This window comes from Moschus berezovskii, chromosome 1, assembly GCF_049115385.1.
Source record: "Moschus berezovskii isolate FMDL1 chromosome 1, NW_MosBer_1.0, whole genome shotgun sequence".
Taxonomy (NCBI): Eukaryota; Metazoa; Chordata; class Mammalia; order Artiodactyla; family Moschidae; genus Moschus; species Moschus berezovskii.
In genome coordinates, this window is record NC_142460.1 from 109,425,695 (window position 1) to 109,444,379 (window position 18,685).

Here is an 18,685-nt window from a genome sequence, read left to right on the forward strand (position 1 = left end):
GAATTATGTTCTGTGAATGCCAACATTGTTATACCTGTTAGTAGTGATTTGTTAATCACAAGAGAGTCTGAGGTGGGGCATTGAAAACTTTTTTGACAGAGAAGCTGAGTAGTCCATATGCATGAGATGAAATATAAAAATTTGTATAATTAATAATAGATGGAGGAGTTTTTTGAGCATCAAACTAGAACAGCAGTCAGGGAACATGGCAGTACTTGGATAAACATTAGCTAGAAAAAGAAGAAATTTTAGTTTCAATGATTTCACAATGTTTACAAAGTCAAAACAATGATCCGGGGATACTTCGGTTAGTGTGGCGCATTATATATACCATTGCTGGGCAAGATCTGTGGTTCTCTGGTCAGCAAGTTCTGGCAATGAAGCCACTGTGGCTGGTGCAAAGAATTCTGGGATGTCTGACAGTGAAATGGATGGAAAGACACATATTCCATCTCTACTTAATGTCCTTTTGTCCAGAAATCGGGTCATGCAAATGAGCTACTTGGTACGTATATAGATCAATATTCAGTAAGGGCATTTCTAAATGATTTATATTAGAGGGTCTCTGGACAATATGTTATGGGGACCAGTGGACTAAAAGGATACGAAAGTAAAGTGATAGGAAGTCAGTTTGATTGAAACCAACCTTGTTCTTTTTGTTTTCCATCAGTCTTGAAATGGAACCTCAAATGAGGACAAGAATAATAATAGAAATATTGTGGCCATCTGTTCTGTTCTAAGTGGCTAAACTCATTAATATATGAATGAGAATTCAGATTTTATTTATGCATCCTAGTACTTGAATATTCAGGAAATCTCTATCACAGGGGAAAAAACACAAAAATAGGAGATATGTTTGTTGGAGGGGTGGGGGAGTGGGGAAATGTGGAAATCTGCTTTTGAAATATTATAGGAGAAAAAACAGACAAGAATCATGTCCCATAATGTAAAGAAGATTTTTGTCATGTTTGCTGAAGGATGTAATTCTTCCCATAATGAGACGAGGACCCTAATGTGGCACTGTGGATGCAAACATAAGAAATATTTATAATTCCCTTAATTCTAGTTGATATAGTTAATACTGAGCAGGTTTGTTTGTTTGTTTTTTAAAGATAACAATCTTGGATTACAGCTAATTAGGTAGTGAATTTTCTGTTCTGTTACTGGTCCTCTGCAAGGTACTAATAATTTCTGAAATTATGAAGAGGTAACTGTCATTCCTGGTATTTCCTTTAACCCTTGAAGTGGGAGAAAGGGGGAAAAAGAAGACTAGACATATTCTCTCTCTCCTGTAACACAACAGTAAAATTGTTGGCATGATCTGTGTTTTTTTCTAACTTTATAACTTTTGCTATGGGGAAAGATAGATGGAGGAAAAAATGCCAGTAAAGAATATTTTTTTTAATGGCCTGTACTCTTCCAAGTTTTTAAGCTATCTAATTTTGAAAATTTTCTTATTTACCTTTAAAAAACTATTTCTGAATTGTCTCTTCCAATATTAGTTTTCATCAGATTTATAGGCAAATATAGAAAATCTGGGGCTTCCCTGGTGGCTCACCTGGTAAAGAATCAGCCTCCATTGCAGGAGACCCTGGTTCAATTCCTGGGTTGTGAAGATCCCCTGGGGAAGGGATAGGCTACCCACTCCAGCATTCTTGGGCTTCCCTGGTGGCTCAGATGGTAAAGAATCTGCCTGTAATGCAGAAGACCTGGGTTCCATCCCTGGGTTGGGAAGATCCCCAGGAGGAGGGCATGGCAAACCACTCCAGTATTTTCTTGCCTGGAGAATCCCCATGGACAGAGGAGCCTAGTGTGCTACAGTGCATGGTGTTGCAAAGAGTCAGATACAACTAAGCAACTAAGCATGACACAGCACATAGAAAATCTGAAGATTCATTTTCTGAGTGGTGTTATACTTGCTTATTCTTAAAAATATATGAAGGATTAAAAGAAAGCATTTAGTACCTGAAGTCTTAAGCATAATATGATCACTAAATGCAGCTTCATTCTTAAGAAAAATGCCCTAGGATGCTAAGGAATTTATTATTTATCTTGAATTATTAAAGAATCTTTTCTGAAACTATAGAATTGAAAAAGAAGCATAACAATATTCAGAAAAGGATTAAAGGTATAATTTGGATGGGAGAGGCTAAGCAGAAGCCGGCAGTTTAATAAAAATATTTGCTACTGTCCATGAGAGGTTGGCATAAAGAATGATGTATTATGACTAGTGAACAAGGTTAAGTAAAGACTTTTATCTTTAAAAAGTATTAAGTAGGAATTAACATTATTAATGGAAAGAAACTAAATGATCATTTAAAATTATTCTTTCACAAGAAAAGTAAAGAAAAAGGATATGGAAAACTAAGCAGTGACGAAGACCTGGAAATAATTGTTGATCAAAAGCAGGTAAGTGAATGCTTACATACATTTTCTACTGTTGCATTGTAGATTTTTGACAACTGTGAGCCCTTTGAGCTTTCAGCTCTGCCCTGGCAGCTATATTAGCCTGACTAACTGAGGCTTGCATAAGATAGATTTTGAGAGCAGCTAGGCCTCTCTGTCTAAGGCCTCTGATGCACTGACTTCTGCATGATGTCAACATGTATGTCCTGTATGTAAGAATGAAGAAAAATAAAACAGAACAAAATCAGAGAATGTTTGGAAATTGAAAACCCTACTTGAAAAAATGAATCAGTACAACAATGATAATTTGGTTTGGAAAAAATATTTAAACAAGAACCAGAATGTATCTTATTTTGAAAATGAGAAATGCTACTATTAGTGTAAAACAATTATAATTTAGGAGGAGGGGGATAAAAGACTTTCAAAAACAGAAGTTTAAAACATATTGCCCAGTTTACTTTCACAGATTGTCTGCAGTAAATTTAGAGAATTCAAATTTCAAAACTAACCAAAAAAGAAGCTCGTTAATAGCCTTTAAAATGTCTTGTAATTTGAGAAACATCTAGATTGTATTTTATATGGGCCCATAAGGTGAAATGAAAACTGCTTAATAGACCATAAACAATGGCATACCAGGTAATGGAAGGTATCCAGCTCATGTCACGGTATTGGCATTAGCCCTTAACGTCTTTGTTAATTATCAAGGAGATAAGAGAACTGCACATCTATTTCATGTGTAAGTGGCTGTGATTCTGATGATTTCGACATAAGTTCAGGTAGAGATAGAGAAATAATTCAAAGATATCTGAACAGATGAAGCTATTAGAATGAAGGCAGTCAGCAAGTTAAGGAAAGCCAAGTTGAATTTGGACAATTTCCTAATCATGCCATTTGTTTTGCATCATGGTGATTGCATTAAAAGGGCCATTGTGTCTGTTTCTGAATAAAAGGGAAAATGACCATCAGAAGAGAGCAACCAGAAACAACTGACTTACAGACTGGCCTGTTAGGCCTGGAGTAATTGTGATTACTGAAGTAGTATTCCAGAGAAAGCTGGCCAAACAAAGCATCTCCCCAGGAGGTGCAGAGTATGTCCATACTAAAGGGTTCACTCAAACTATAGTGAAGTTTTTCTTGCCTTATCTTCACTCTGCTGTTCCTGAGTAAACCAGGATGGAAGAATGTTGGATTTGGCCCTGTGTTTCTGCTTAGTGCCAAATTGTCAGTTCAGTTAATAAGTAGGACTGGAGCCTGAGTGTTCTGCTGGACTATTAGCTATCATTTTAACTATGTCAGATTAATTTCTTTGGGTGTGTGATCTCTATTTCCCATATAGCCTGCCTGTAGACTGGCATTCTGATGGAAGGACTGAACCTCCCTGGCAAACATAAAAAAAAGTAAAATACAATTGAGTATATTATGAGAATTCATATACCTATACATATCTCTATTCAAATGAAAAGTTTTATTTTATTTCTCTCTTAATCATGAAGAAGTTAAATTCCCATTCTTTTTGTCATTCTTTAGTATTGTTCTACTGCCAAAGCTGCTTTTCTTTCTTTTCTTCATTTTTCCCTAAAGCTTATTTTTGTTTTAAGTGAATTCGGGAACTCAGAAAAGAGAGTTGTTGGTTTTCTGTTGTTGCATTTTTCACAAATTTATATTGTTGTGCCTAAACACATTTTGTTAACTGTTAAAGAATCTTTTAAAAAAATAGAACCTACTCTCCTGCTTCTTCAGAAAATAACACTTTTCTTACCCGGATCAAATGAGGGAGGATTCCGTTTCTCAGTCACTGTTGACTCTAGTTCTCATGTTTCCTCTGGTGCCACTGGACCAGTTGGCACCAGCTGGCAGTAACCCAGCTTTGCTGAGTCATTCATGTCAAAACATGTTTTAAAAGATGAGTAATTATGAATATGAGTTGGCTTTGGTGTTTGCTGTTGGCAGTAAAAAGTAGTCCCTCCTTTTGGGAAAGGTTTATTTGGTGTTGATGTAATGAGTAAATCCTAGGTAGAAAGAATGACAGCATTGACACCTCAAAGTAAAATATTTGAGAAAACATTCTAATTAGTCTTTATAACAATATTAAAACTTCATCCTGAATTTAAGAGATCAACATTAAAAGTGCCTGTGTGTTTGTGAGTGGATGTGTGTGAAACAGTTTTTTTCTAATATTGCTTCATCTCATAGTTATTATACATATTTAGACAGGGGAGGAGGAATCTTTATGTTCAGTTTAGTCTTCCTGTGTCTCTTCAGAAACATGGTGGAAATTTGTTAGTCAGTCTTCATAAGTTACAAAATTATCTCAGTAAATGGTGCCAAAAGAACATCTAAAGATAAACAAAGTAGTTGAAGTGCTGTGATGGTCAAAAGTCCCCTAAGCTCATGAAAACTGTCATTCTGAAGCTGTCACTCTACAAACGCTGTGTAAGCTATATGCCATTTTATCAGTCATGTGATTTGTAAGTCTTTTACTTCCACTGAAAGCCCACAGTTTTGCTTATGTAAGCACATTAATAACAAGCAGCATAGAGTATGAGGATTTTATTCACTCTGGCTGCCCACATTTAAGGGGGCGAAAGGTGATTTCCTTGTTATTTCTCTATAAGAAAAAGTAATTTTGGAAATGTGTAAGTTTTATTCTTAAAAGGCAATATTGTGCTTTTCTCTTTGTGAAATTTTAGTGGCAAGATTTATTTGAGATACATAGGAAAATGTTCCAGAGAATTCTTAGGTTAGTGTTGATGTCCTAAAGTAATAAGAGGTGCCACATAATATGTAATTACACACCCACACACTTCTATAGTCATTTAAATATAAATGGATCACGTTGGCATTGAAGTCCATATTCTTTTCCAGAAATCCCTAGTTTTCAAACTCCAAGCATAGGAAAGTAATCAAAGGAATCATTGGATAAAAATCTTTACACCCCTAAAACCCAGACATTTGATATAAATATATTTCATTATATGTATAATTATATAACATATATAATATATATGTACATTTACATATAATTAATAGAATTAGTTCTATATTTGGCTTTCTAGGATAAATTTTAAAAGAAATTTTATATATGTATTTTGCTTATTTTTATTATTTATTAAAATATTCTTTCCTGATTGGATGGGGATACCTCTTGTTTAGGAATAGATCTCATGTACTGGTGAATTTCCTTTGAAGTTACTGAGATGTCAGGGGTCACTGTGGGGGAGTAGATTGTCAAGTACTCTGTATAAGTGATTAAAAACATTAGCCATTTTGAATAAATAGTAAATTAAATCATTTTGAAATTACTATTTTAATTAGAATGCTGCTGCTGTTAAGTCGCGTCAGTCATGTCCTACTCTGTGCGACCCCATAGACAGCAGCCCACCAGGCTCCCCCGTCCCTGGGATTATCCAGGCAAGAACACTGGAGTGGGTTGCCATTTCCTTCTCCAGTGCATGAAAGTGAAAACTGAAAGTGAAGTCGCTCAGTCATGTCTGACTCCAGGAGTTGGTGATGGACAGGGAGGCCTGGCGTGCTGTGATTCATGGGGTCGCGGAGAGTCAGACACGACTGAGCGATTGAACTGAACTCAACTGAACTGAAAGAGGATACACTTGTAGGTTCAAGCATTTCAAAATAGTTTTAACAGTATGCCATAGATTGATTGTAGGAATCAGAGTTGCAGCTGCATATCCTTCAGTACAATAAGGCAGGGAAATGTCAAATGTCAACCTGTAACAAAGGTGTACATGATCAGAACCACGGTTCTGAAATTTAGCAGCCTCAGAATCCCCTTGAGGGCTTCTCAGGAATTGCTCCGTCCCACCCATCCCCTAGAATTTCTGATTCCACAGGTCAGGTCCAAATAGGGCCGAACAACTTGCTTTTCTAAATCTTCAATTCTCACTGCTGATCCTAGACCTTATTTTGAGAATATCTGGTCAAAGGAAACAACTCTTGTAGTTCTGAAGAGAAAAAATATATGTATCACTTGTGATAAATCTGACATTCTTCACCTGGAAGTTACCTGGAAACCTAAAAACTAGAATTCATAGATATCCAATGTAATGATGATAAAAACAAGTAAACCACAGCCATTTACAACTAAAAGTGCTCAAAGATTCATGTTTGCATCTGACTGAATTCCACTTAGTAGCCTTGTGGTAGCCTTGTGATTTGAGGTATTTCATATTTGTAAAATAATACTCTGCTCTTCCCACCTCTTAGAGTTTCTTTAAGAAAATGAGTTTGTAAAAGTACTTTATAAACTATAAACCAGTTCAGTTCCGTTCAGTCACTCGGTCCTGTCCGACTCTTTGCGACTCCATGAACCGCAGTACATCAGGCCTCCCTGTCTATCACCAACTCTCGGAGTCCACCCAAACCCATGTCCACTGAGTTGGTGATGCCATCCAACCATCTCATCCTCTGTCATCCCCTTCTTCTCCTGCCCTCAATCTTTCCCAGCATCAGGGTCTTCCCAAATGAGTCAGCTCTTCTCATGAGGTGGCCAAAGTATTGGAGTTTCAGCCTCAACATCGGTCTCTCCAGTGAACACCCAGGACTGATCTCCTCCAGGATGGACTGGTTGGATCTCCTTGCAGTCCAAGGGACTCTCAATATGTCATTTTAATTAGCTGATCATCACTACCTGCTTGGCCAGCCATACAAAATATCATAGACCAGGTGGCTTACACAACACGTATTTCTTTCTCACCATTCTAGGGGCTAGAAAGTCCAAGATAAACATGCTGGTATGTTTGGTTTCTGGAAAAGATTGTCTTTCAGGCTTATAGGAAGAGAGCCTTCCCCACTGTATCCTCACATCATCACCTAGCAGAGAAAGCGAGTGAGCTCTGGTATCTCTTCCTCTTATTAGGGCCCCATTCTTAAGGTACCATTTAACTGTTATCATCTCCTTGTGGGCCTGTCCCCAAATACAAATATATTAAAGGTTAGGGCTTCAAGATATGAATCTGGAAGGGACACAAACATTCAGTCTGTAATACCACCCCAAAACACCAATTTAGCAAACAGGAACACCGAGATCTGGAAAGCTGAATCGAGTTGCTCTGAGTCCCTGGTTAGGCACAGAGAGAGCACTGGAAGCCAGCCTTCTCTCTTGATATGCAATCCAATACACCGTCTATCATCCTACACAGCTCCCTATGATCGCCCATTATTGGTCATCCCATAGGTGGGCATTAAGAAGCTGATTTGCTTCCGTGCTGTAATTATATAAAATAACCACCTACTAGGAAGTATCATAATTGGCCAATATTTATTGAACCCTCACAGGAATAATCTTTTCTATAAACATGCCTTAACAGTTTACTTCCCTCTTGGCCCCTGTAGCTTTATTAGGAGAGAAATGCCCTTCCAAGCAAATATATACATAATTAGAGCTGAAAGGTGGTTGTTACCATCCACTCACCTTTCCCATCCCTAGACAGTCTCCCCCAGGAGGGCCTTGACCAGGCATGAGAAGCACCACGGAGAGAGACAACACATACCTTTCTTAACCCAAAACCTTTATCCACTAAAAAGATGCACAACATGAGAGTTACGAGTTAAGTTTTATTTGGCTCAAAATGAGGACTGCAGTCCAGGAGATAGCACCTCAGATAGCTCTCTGTTCCAAAGAGGTAGTGGGAGAAGATCAGTATATCAGATTTTGGTGAAGGAAGAGTTCAATGCAATCAAAAGCTTACTTTACAAAAGGTTTTCTGCTAGTCATGAGGAGCTGATGTCTCCATGAAGGAATTCAGTGATTTTCAAGAGAAGAAGAGATGCAAGGATTGAGATCATGAAATCAATTCCTGAAAATATCTATCTAAAGACCTATTCCACCAATTTCCCTGGAGCACAAAGTGCCTCACTTTCCACCCTCAGGGGGTATTAAAGGTGCAGCTGCAGCAGCACAGTGTTCAATCTCCACAGAGGCAGATGGCAAACGCCCTTGTTGTTCAGTCCCTGGCAAATGCTCTTGGCAGGTGCCAATTTGTAGTTGACAGCCTTATGAGAGTCTCCTTTTAAATTTGTAGAAGAAGCCCAAGCAGAAAGCCATGGAAACTAGAATTTCTATGAATTTTCCTTTAAGAAAAAGAAGAGGCAAAGTATAGACACCCCCTTGTGTTTCCAGTAGCAGAAATGCATCTGAGTAGGTTTGCAATTTTATCCTAGTGGTCATTGTGGGGATGAATCCTAAAGAGGAAAATATAGGCCAATGTGAAAGAAAAATGGAAGAATGAGAAAAACAGAGAAACAGGAAAGGATAATTAATCTTCCTGCTTGTACTAACAGTTAATGTGGTCACCACCATCTAAGCCGCTGACCTGACTCAGGACTCATAAACAGTGAAAGGAATGGGGGTGATATGTGTCACTGCCTTGTTGTACTCTGCACCATCTGGCCAGTGCTTTTCTTGCCATATCAATGTGATGACTTAATTTAAGTATAATTCAGATCCCAGTTACCTCTGATAAGACTTATAAAGCTTGAGACCTTGTCTCTTACCGTCATGTATAACACTCTCCCTTGGTACCTTCTTGGAACTCCAAGAAAGGGGAACAGAAACCCCCTCTAGACTTGCAAGAAAAAAACAAGCTGGACAGCCCGGTGATTCTGAAACAGGATGCTGTGAGATTCTGAAGGACCAAGCACATTATGCAGTTGTGGTTGCCCCCATTATGCTCACAATAGGCATAGGCTCATTAGCATTTTCCCCAGAGAGATTGATAGATGAGAAATGGTTCAGTGAAAATAAGCCATATTTATGTCTGATGAGAGAGACCAAAGCTTTTCAAATTTGCTGTCTATATGAAATCAGCTTTAGAGTAAACAAAAATTCACTACTGTAGTCCAATCAATGCCATCTGTCAGCAAAGCTATTTATCATCAGTAAATGTTATACAAGGCAAGGAGAAGCTTTTGCAAAAGGTTAAACAGAAAAGTAACTGGGATAAAGGCATTTTCACTCATCTTTTATTCCTAAACATTACCTACTTATGTCAAGTAATAATATGAAAACATTACCTATTTGTGTCAAGTAATATGAAAATAGTTCAATAACCTGAGTTAGGTAATTGGGAAGGGGGCGTGGGGTAGAAATCACAGTAATGCAAAGTAACTTAATTTTTCCTTGTAAACTTGAGGGATTTGGGGGTGGGGAGGAGGGGGTTGACTTCATACATTTCAGATTAGTGTACTGATTCCCCTAGGCATCACCTCTGACTCCAGGAAAAACTAAAAGGACAGACCTAATATCTTAATTTCATAGTCTTCTGATATGCTACGAGATCTGAAGGTAGAAGGCCAGAAAATGTGGAGAGTGATTCTTCAGAGTGACACAGAGGCAAACAGGAGAGGCCTGAAATGAAGGAGGTGGCCATCGTCCTAGTTTCCACTCAGCCTTGTCTCTTACTAAGCAGAAGGCCTGGGAGTGAGCAGCTGAAGTTCTCAGAGTTTCTGTGTCTTCATCTGTAAAATGGAATAATACCATCTGGCTCAGACGTCTGTTGTGGGGTTCAAATGGGGGTGCCTCTCTGAGGAGCCTTGTGTCCAGTGCAGCCTCGTTCAGTCAGAGCAGAGTTTAGAATCCAGGCCCACTGCTGTTTTGTCTTGTGTTCTTTCCACCAGCAGCTCAGGCTTCCTGAATGTTGAGTTGGTCATTACATCTCTTTGTTTATTCACGCTGCTTTAGAAGGTCTGTGTGCCTTCTGTGGGGCACTCTTAGGTGCTCTAGTCTGGTGCGTTTTCAGGTCTGCTGGCTCCTCTGCCACTGCGTATGTTGGCCATTGTGAATATAACAGTTGTTACACAGTGGTTAAGAGCAAGGCTTTCACAGTCAGGAGTCTGAATGAAAACAGACTACAGCCATGTAGTAGCTATATCAGGAAAAATTAACTAGCCTCTTTGAGCCTCAGGCTGCTCTGCTATAAAATGAAGAAAATTCTATCTACTTCATAAAGTAGTTGTTAGGATAAATAAGTTTCTGTAAATAAATGCTTCGCAGAGTGTATGGCATGAAATAAGTGCTTTATAAATGTCAGGTACTGGAGTGGGTGAGTGGTGGGAGTTGATGGTAAAAGCCTTGGATTGAGTAGATGTAGAATCCCCTTGGGTTTCTTTGGGACTACATTATAATACTACTAAACAATAAAGTCTGTTCTGAAGTCATAGATACAAATGCCTCCTTCGATCAAGTTCAGAGATGAGAATAGACTATGTGTAAGAAAACAAGAAGTGAGGAAGACAGTGGCTGAGATCACCCACTGGTCCCTCTAGAAGGGCAACACCTACCAGCCACTGCTAATTGCCATCTTATTGAAAATGGGCTCAGGGTCACCACATATACTCATTTTTCAAGAGAAGCAATGAATCTACTTTTTAAATTTTTTTTAATCTGTTTTTAAATTGTATATCCATGTGTAGTCAAGACAGTGTGGGTCTGTATACAGCCCTGGGGTTCCAGTCTGTGACCTGTCACACTTGTGAGACCCTAAGATCGAAGGAGAGTAGGAGGTCCCTGTACCTGGGTGGGCCTCTGCTCTCCCCCTGTTTCTCTCCTTCTTTATACCTCCTGCTTTCAAGCCTCTCCCTTGAAACTAACCTAAGCCAGTTGTTGATCAGATTAAAACAATGGACATTAAGATATAATTGTCAGATGGCCTTCTGTCTCCCGAGGTTCGAGTACCTCAAAAAAGAACTAGTTAACCTAAAACATAAAATATCCCCACTTGATAAAATAAGTAGGTCAGCTATTTGTAAGCAGAAAGTATTGCTGATATTTCCTATTCGGGACTTTTACCACCTCCTATTCTTACCAACTTAGCATCTCAGAGAGTTAGTAAGGTACCTACCTTGTAGAGGGAAAGCACCCAGCCTTCTTCCACCAGTCCATCTTCCCCAACTTTGCAAACAGTAATGCAAACCACTTGGACTGCAAGGAGATCCAACCAGTCCATTCTAAAGGAGATCAATCCTGGGTGTTCATTGGAAGGACTGATGCTAAAGCTGAAACTCCAATACTTTTGCTACCTCATGCGATGAGTTGACTCACTGGAAAAGACTCTGATGCTGGGAAGGATTAGGGGCGGGAGGAGAAGGGGACGACAGAGAATGAGATGGCTGGATGGCATCACCGACTCAATGGACATGAGTTTGAGTGAACTCCGGGAGTTGGTGATGGACAGGGAGGCCTGGCGTGCTGTGATTCATGGGGTCGCAAAGAGTCGGACATGACTGAGCGACTGAACTGAACTGAACTGAACTGAATGCAAGCCACAGAGTTCAATGAAAACCTGTAATTACTAAGACAGAGACCATGAGTAACCACTTCAAGTTCAACAAACATCTTAAATGCCACTATGTATTTTTATTTTAGGATATTATTGTATGTTCATTACATGCAGTATAGAAAAAAAAACCTAAACTTTCAAGCTGGAAAAATAAATAGATGTAAGTAATTTTCAAATAGCCCATTTTTTAACCTAATGGGGGAAAGTGCTGGCAGCATCTTTAGTCACTGAGAAAAATATATGTAAAATTGAAATGACATGAGCTGACTTGCTGAGTATAAAAATGATGTGATATATGAAAATAACAGGCCAGGACAGTAGTGCTGAAACTCAGCCATTTGGAACACAGCTTGAAAGGAAACCATTCAGCCTTTCACTGTGGAATGTTTGTTGTGCTTTTATTGGTTTTGTTTTTTGGTTGTTTTAAGTCAGTTTATCCAGTCAGTCTGAAAACTGTAGACATTAGAGCTAGAAGGAATTTCAGAAAAGAATCTAATGCAGTGATTTTTAAATTGTGCTGCATGGAACCCACTCCCAGCCACTTTAAACAGAGGAGGGGGTTTATGCCTGTGGTGCAGTCCCTTAGAGTAAGTCGGCCCCAGGTGTGCCAGAGAAACTTTGAGTGATGAAAGTGTGCTGCTGTTATGAAGTTTAATTATATTGGTTCTTCATCCAAAGTAACTTGAGTCTTGGAATAGGGAAGTAACTTGACTCAATCACTTAGATTATTTTTTATCACAAGAAATATTAGAATTCAGATCTACACTTCATGTCCTGGTTTTATTCATCCACCCCTATAACTGCCTTCCTAAATTAAACTACTTTTTATCCTTTCTTCTAAATTCCCTCATGCTGGTAAGCTAAGCATTCCAGTCAGTCCAAAAAAATCACTTGAGAAGAGCATGTATTTCAAATGCAGAGCTAACTCTATTAAATTTGACGGACTTTTACAAAAGGATATTTATATGAGATGCTTCCTACTTCATAAAGAGGTTCTCACAAACTTTGTGACGGCTTCCCACTGTATGGAAGTGGAGTGAAGTTGCTCAGTCGTGTTCAACTCTTTGCAAACCTGTGGACTGTAGCCCACCAAGCTCCTCCATCCATGGGATTTTTCAGGCAAGAATACTGGAGTGGGTTGCCATTTTCTTCTCCAAAGGATCTTCCTGACCCAGGGATCGAACTCAGGTCTCCCACATTGCAGACAGACTCTTACCATATGATCCACCAGGGCATACCATTCCATTGTATATCAGAGTTCAAATATTAAAGATTTTTAAAGGAATCTGAATCTCCTAAGATCCCCCTAGGAAGATTAGCAAAGCATTTCTTCCCCACTGAAGCAGAGGGTTTTTCCACAGCTTGTCTCTCTGGTTTTCACTTGGATCAGCTTATCATCACCCTTTCAGTTGGTTGTGGGGAATGTGAAGCAGCCCTACAGTCCAACATCTAGCTTCCTAGTCCATCCATTCTGAAGTGAGCTCCCAGCCCTTTGTCTAGTGAACTTTGCATGTGACCTCACTGATTACTGATTCCATCAGTGTCTATTATCAGGGCTCTGAAAAACAGCTGTGGGTGAAAATATTTATACTGAAACTATTTATGTTACAAATTCAAAATCTGATAAATAAAAATGACCATGGAAGAGACAGGCCATACAAAAAAATTTTTTTCTTCTTTTCATACTTAAACAGGAGAGGGAATTTAGGGAGTAGACTTCCCTTCCTTCTCTTCTGACTTCAGACCTCCATGCCTGTTCTCTGCCATTACACTGACCTTGTCGTTTCTGTGGTTATGCATTTATTTCTCTCCCATCCAGACTTTGCAATACATGTCTTCTCCTTTCTGCTCAGCCCCATGCTCTGATCCCCGTCTCTGGAATGTGTCTCTTATTCTGGTATGGCATATATAAACTTTGACAGAAACACAGCTCTTGCAAACCTGCCTTTTTTTTAATGCTCCATTGCTTCCTTCTCTTTCTTCAAAACAACTCTATGATTCTGTCATTTCCATTTTTAGTCATTAATTTTTCACATGGTCTGCCCCCAATCAGTGAGTACCACTTCCTTCCTATCTCATGATCTAGGAAAAACACATGCACACACAAACAATCATTCAGCACAATTGTTATTTATTCTTCATCATAGTATTTTTTTTTGCCAAGTGATCTCATTCTTTAAACATATGAATAAGTGACTTATTAAAGAAATGGTGAGAGAATGTACCATCTTGGCTTTGTGCTGGATGTTCTGAATAGAAAAAAAAATTCATTCATCATTTTTTTTCTAACAAAATTATCTCATTTGTGTAATTCGTGAATAATTAATGAATTCTTATTGTAGAAAAACATTAAACATGGAGGCAAGTAGTTTTCTTCCAGTCAAAAGTTGTCCAAATATCACTTCCCTACACTCTCACTTCTATCTTTAAATGTGTCCCCAAAATTGACACATTAATTTTTGTGAACTATGGAAGTACTTTCTGAAAAAGAAATGAGTGATGATGCATCAGTTGATGGATTTTTTTAATCAACTTGTTTAGTGCAGAATAAAACAAGTTGAAGCTCACAAACAGGCTATTCGTTATTCTTAAACTTTTAAGCTAAAGATACAAAACTTTGGAAACTTTGCATTAAAGAAAAAAAATGACACATTTCATTAAGTGAATGAGCAGTCTTACCCTTTCATCCAAAGGATTTTAAATCCTTTTGTGGTTTCATGAACCACGGTAGCCATATAAGACATTCATGGACCACAACACTGCTTGGCTTACAGATGATTGATACTCAAGATGTGGAGAGAAGTGATGTCTCTTGCTGTGTCCCAAATGCAGTGCAGACTCCTCAGTTGGGCTCGCAGGCCATGGGTGGTCCAGGCCCTGACTACCCTATTATCCTCACCCAATGCCACCACAACTCCATGTCCTATTCATACTGAACAACTTGAAGCACCACAGGTGTGTAACACTCTTCCTCCCTTTTTGCCTTTGTCCTGTGCATGTGTGTACATATGTGATGCACATCACCAAATCTTCTGACATATCCCCTAGGAGTAGAAGGGTGTAGATGGAGGGAAGGTGGCCTCCTCATAGTCTTGCTATAGACTTTCCCCTTTGAGAATCCAGATGCCAGGAGAGGAGAAGGAGAAGGAACAAGCCCCTCTTGGTTCTGCAGACAGAAATCCTAAACCCCATAGTTGTAGGGGAGAGTGAGAAGGGGGAAAAAATGTTCTAGGCAGTGATTTTGAATTTTCAGGTGAATAAAGTCCTTATGTGAAAAAAAAAAAAAAGTGCAAATAAAGCCTATGCTGAAGAAGAAGCAGCAGCAAATGGGAAAACAGAAAAATCTGAGAAACTATTCTTTATAGACATGTGATATGTAAACAGTTTTGCTATGTATCTTCTGGGCCTTGGTTGCAGGGGAGAATGCTTAGTTACATTCAGCACATGTATACCTTTTGTTGTTCTAAAGAAAATTGGGGCTTGATTCTGCCCTGTTCCCTCTCATGGGATACAGGAGAGAGAGCAATGGAGAACCCAGGAGAATCAGCTCAGGGAATGGTGGCAACATTTAACAGTCAGTATTTAGGGGAGACCACTAAGCAAAGAATCATATGTTTAAAAACTGGTTCTAAGATAAACTGTGAGCAAAATTAAATTCTTATTTTTAATTATATGATAACAAAATAACTTCCAAAAATACAAGGAATGCTGCTTTTGAAAAAAAAAATAGTATTTCAATGGAAATGATCTAACCTCCTACTTCATCTACTTATCTTACAAAAACTTAACAGCCTATTTCTTGCTAGGTGTTTGCCTGGTGCTGGAACACAGAAATTATATAAACACAGCTTTAGTCAATAGGCAGTTATGGTACCAATGCTACAGGAGATTTAGAACTGAGGACCTAAGGGAGCATTTAGGACCCTCGGGCCTCAGATGTGTATTATTTCTCTAGCCATGGTCCTGAAAAAGTTACTGAGTCTTCCTAGTGTTCCCTGTATTCCCAGGACAAGATGTGGGTTTGCAGAAGAGCTCAGTGACTCAAAGAGAAGTTCATGGACCAGTAGCATCAGCATCACCTACAGTATGTTAGAAATTCATACTCCAAGTTCCAGACTGAATCAAAGTCTCTAAGGGTGGGTGGGGACCAGGAATTGGTTTTCACAAGCCTTCCAGGGATTCCTATCCACATAACACTTTGAGGTGCAGTTTTTTAGACTATTCAAATTTTTGGTGTCAAGAAAGGATCAATTACTATTTTGGTAAAGACATTAAACTTTTATTCCCTAGCACTGCAAAAGAAAAGGAGTTAAGACAAATTAGGGATCTTCAGTCCTTTATTTAACTGTTTATAACCTTGCAGATATTCTCTCCTGGCTTCATTCATTAAAGTGAACCTACTCAGTAATCAATCCTGTGACCCATGTTGTTTCATAACGCAAGTATAGCTGACGGAGACCAAGAAGTAAAACTTATTAATGTAATCTTTGCCTTAAGCTTTTCTAATCTTAAACAACTTTTATTAAAGCAATAGTTACATAGCATTTACTATGCATGTACTATACCCTGTTCTAAACACTACATATGTATATATATATATTTATATTTATTGTTGTTCAGTCACCAAGTTGTGTCCAACTCTTTGTACCCCCATGGACTGCAGCACGCCAGGCTTCTCAGTCCTTCACTATTTCCTGGAGTCTGCTCAAACTTATGTCCATTGAGTTGGTGATGTTTTCCAACCATCTGATCATCTGCCACCCCCTTCTCCTTTTGCCTTCAATCTTTCACAGCATCAGGATCTTTACCAGTGAGTGGGTCATTTGCATCAGGTGGCCAAAATATTGGAGTTTCAGCTTCACCATCAGTCCTTCCAAAGGATATTCAGGGTTGATTTCCTTTAAGGTTGACTTGTTTGATCTCCTTGCTGTCCAAGGGACTCTCAAGAGTCTTCTCTACCACCACAGTTTGAAAGCATCAATTCTTCAGTGCTCAGCCTTCTTTATGGTCCAACTCTCACATCCCTACATGACTACTAGAAAAACCATAGCCTTGAATAGATGGACCTTTGTCAGTAAAGTAATGTCTCTGTTTTTTAATATGTGGTCTAGGTTTGTCATAGCTTTTCTTCCATGGAGCAAGCATCTTTTAATTCCATTGCTGCAATCACCATCCACAGTGATTTTGAAGCCCAAGAAAATAAAATCTGACATTGTTTCCACTTTTTCCCCTTCTATTTGCCATGAAGTGATGGGACCAGATACCATGATTTTAGTTTTTTTTGATGTTCAGTTTCAAGCCAGCTTTTTCACTCTCCTCTTTCACCCTCATCTTGAGACTCTCTTCAGTTTCTGCCAATAGAGTGGTATCTTCTGCATATCTGAGATTGTTGATATTTTTCCTGGCAACTCATTTAGTCCTCCCAACAAATCTATGATGTAGTTGCCATTATCCCCATTCCCCAATGTACACTAAGGCATAGGGAAATTTATGCTAGGCTATGGCTTTGCACAACCCCAAGGAGATATGCTGTATGCACAGTCTGTGTGACTGTGCATGACTGCCCAGAGTCCAAGGAGTTCACAGTTAAGAAGCTGTCCTTTCCTCATGCTTCCCTGACTTATCAAGGTGATCTGTTATTAATGACATCTTGACTGTGCTAGGAATGTAATAGGGTAAAATCTGAGAAACTTTTTCTGTTGATAAGGGAAAGATGTATAGGATTTTAAAAAAGCATAAATCAATTAAGATGGATAAATTTAAAAAGAGATATTCTTCCTTCAAAAGACATTATTCATGTATATGTGTGTGTGTATGTGTGTGTGTGTGTGTGTGTGTGTGTAAAAGGGTCATAAACACACAAGCCCAAAAGCAAATCTATGAAAAAGGGCAGTTGCCCAGTCCTTGGATAACTACTTACCTCTGAGGCCATTGGGACCCTGCCCTGTACTGAATGGTAGGATCAGGTAACCAGGCAGCCTTCCTAGATAACCAGCAAAAGGCATGTCCTACATTAGGGTTGCTACATGGGCTCAGGTCTTCACATCTGAAGTGCTTCTCATGATAAGTTAAATCCTTACTTTGCACCTAGAATTGCCTCTGTGCTCACCACATTTGAAAATAACCATGCCTGGCACAAAACAGGAAAGCCCTTCATTTCAGCATTTGTTGAATAGCTTTCCATAACTGTGCTCTGGAAATGTCACTCTACCAGCTGCCCCACAGCGGCTGACCTTTCTTCTCAGGCTGAAGTCCCTGCTGAACTACCGAGTAGAGTTAGTTTATCCCAGGTGTTGGCAGATCTATAGTTTCCCTGCTTACCCGTCTAGAAAAGTGGTCTGAGAAGTGATGTTCTGCCACCCCTTCAGACTTTCATTGCCACAATTCTGCCCCTCCAAGCTTCTGGCAACTCCCACATCCTCCCAATAGCAGCACCCCACCTTCCTCCAAGAGCCTTACCTGTTGGTGTTCTGACAGTCATCCTTGGGGTCTCTTCTCTTTCACTGGTTACTCTGCTTATGAGTATATAAAACCCTTCTGAGAAACTTTGACCAGATCAAAAGTATCACCCATGTACCCAAGAACTCTTCCTTTTTACATACTCTCTCATTTTTCCATAGTCACAAGCATAATTTCAATTTTTTTCATAGTTGCAGTTAGTGTGCATTCCATTTTGTATCTCCCTCTTTATGTATTATGCCAGACTCATTTTTTTCCATATCATTATTTTTTATAGATGTCATTTTAATGGTTGCCTTATGCTGAATCAAGGGGATCCTTAGGCATTTGGGGGGGCAGTATGTTTTTTAATTTATTTTTAGTTGGAGGATGATTGCTCTACAATATTGTGCTGGTTTCTGCCATACATCAACGTGAATCAGCCATAGATATACATACTGCACAACTTTCCCTGGCTTCTGTGGTGACCACCCACATCTTTCCCTTCTTCTTTCAAGATGCCAGTTATCAATTTAAAAAGGAAA

General features: G+C 39.0%; 1 protein-coding gene across 6 annotated transcripts in view; it reads left to right on the forward strand.

The window, feature by feature from the left end:
• Positions 1-412: 412 nt before the first annotated feature.
• Positions 413-18,685, forward strand: part of PEX5L (peroxisomal biogenesis factor 5 like) — a 219,359-nt gene continuing 201,086 nt past the window's right edge. For all 6 annotated transcript variants that reach the window (XM_088838888.1, XM_088838890.1, XM_088838891.1 and 3 more), the window contains exons 1-2: positions 413-505; positions 2,338-2,409. In XM_088838888.1, coding sequence (XP_088695014.1) covers positions 413-505; positions 2,338-2,409 — 165 coding nt within the window. The remainder of the gene's footprint in view (positions 506-2,337; positions 2,410-18,685) is intronic.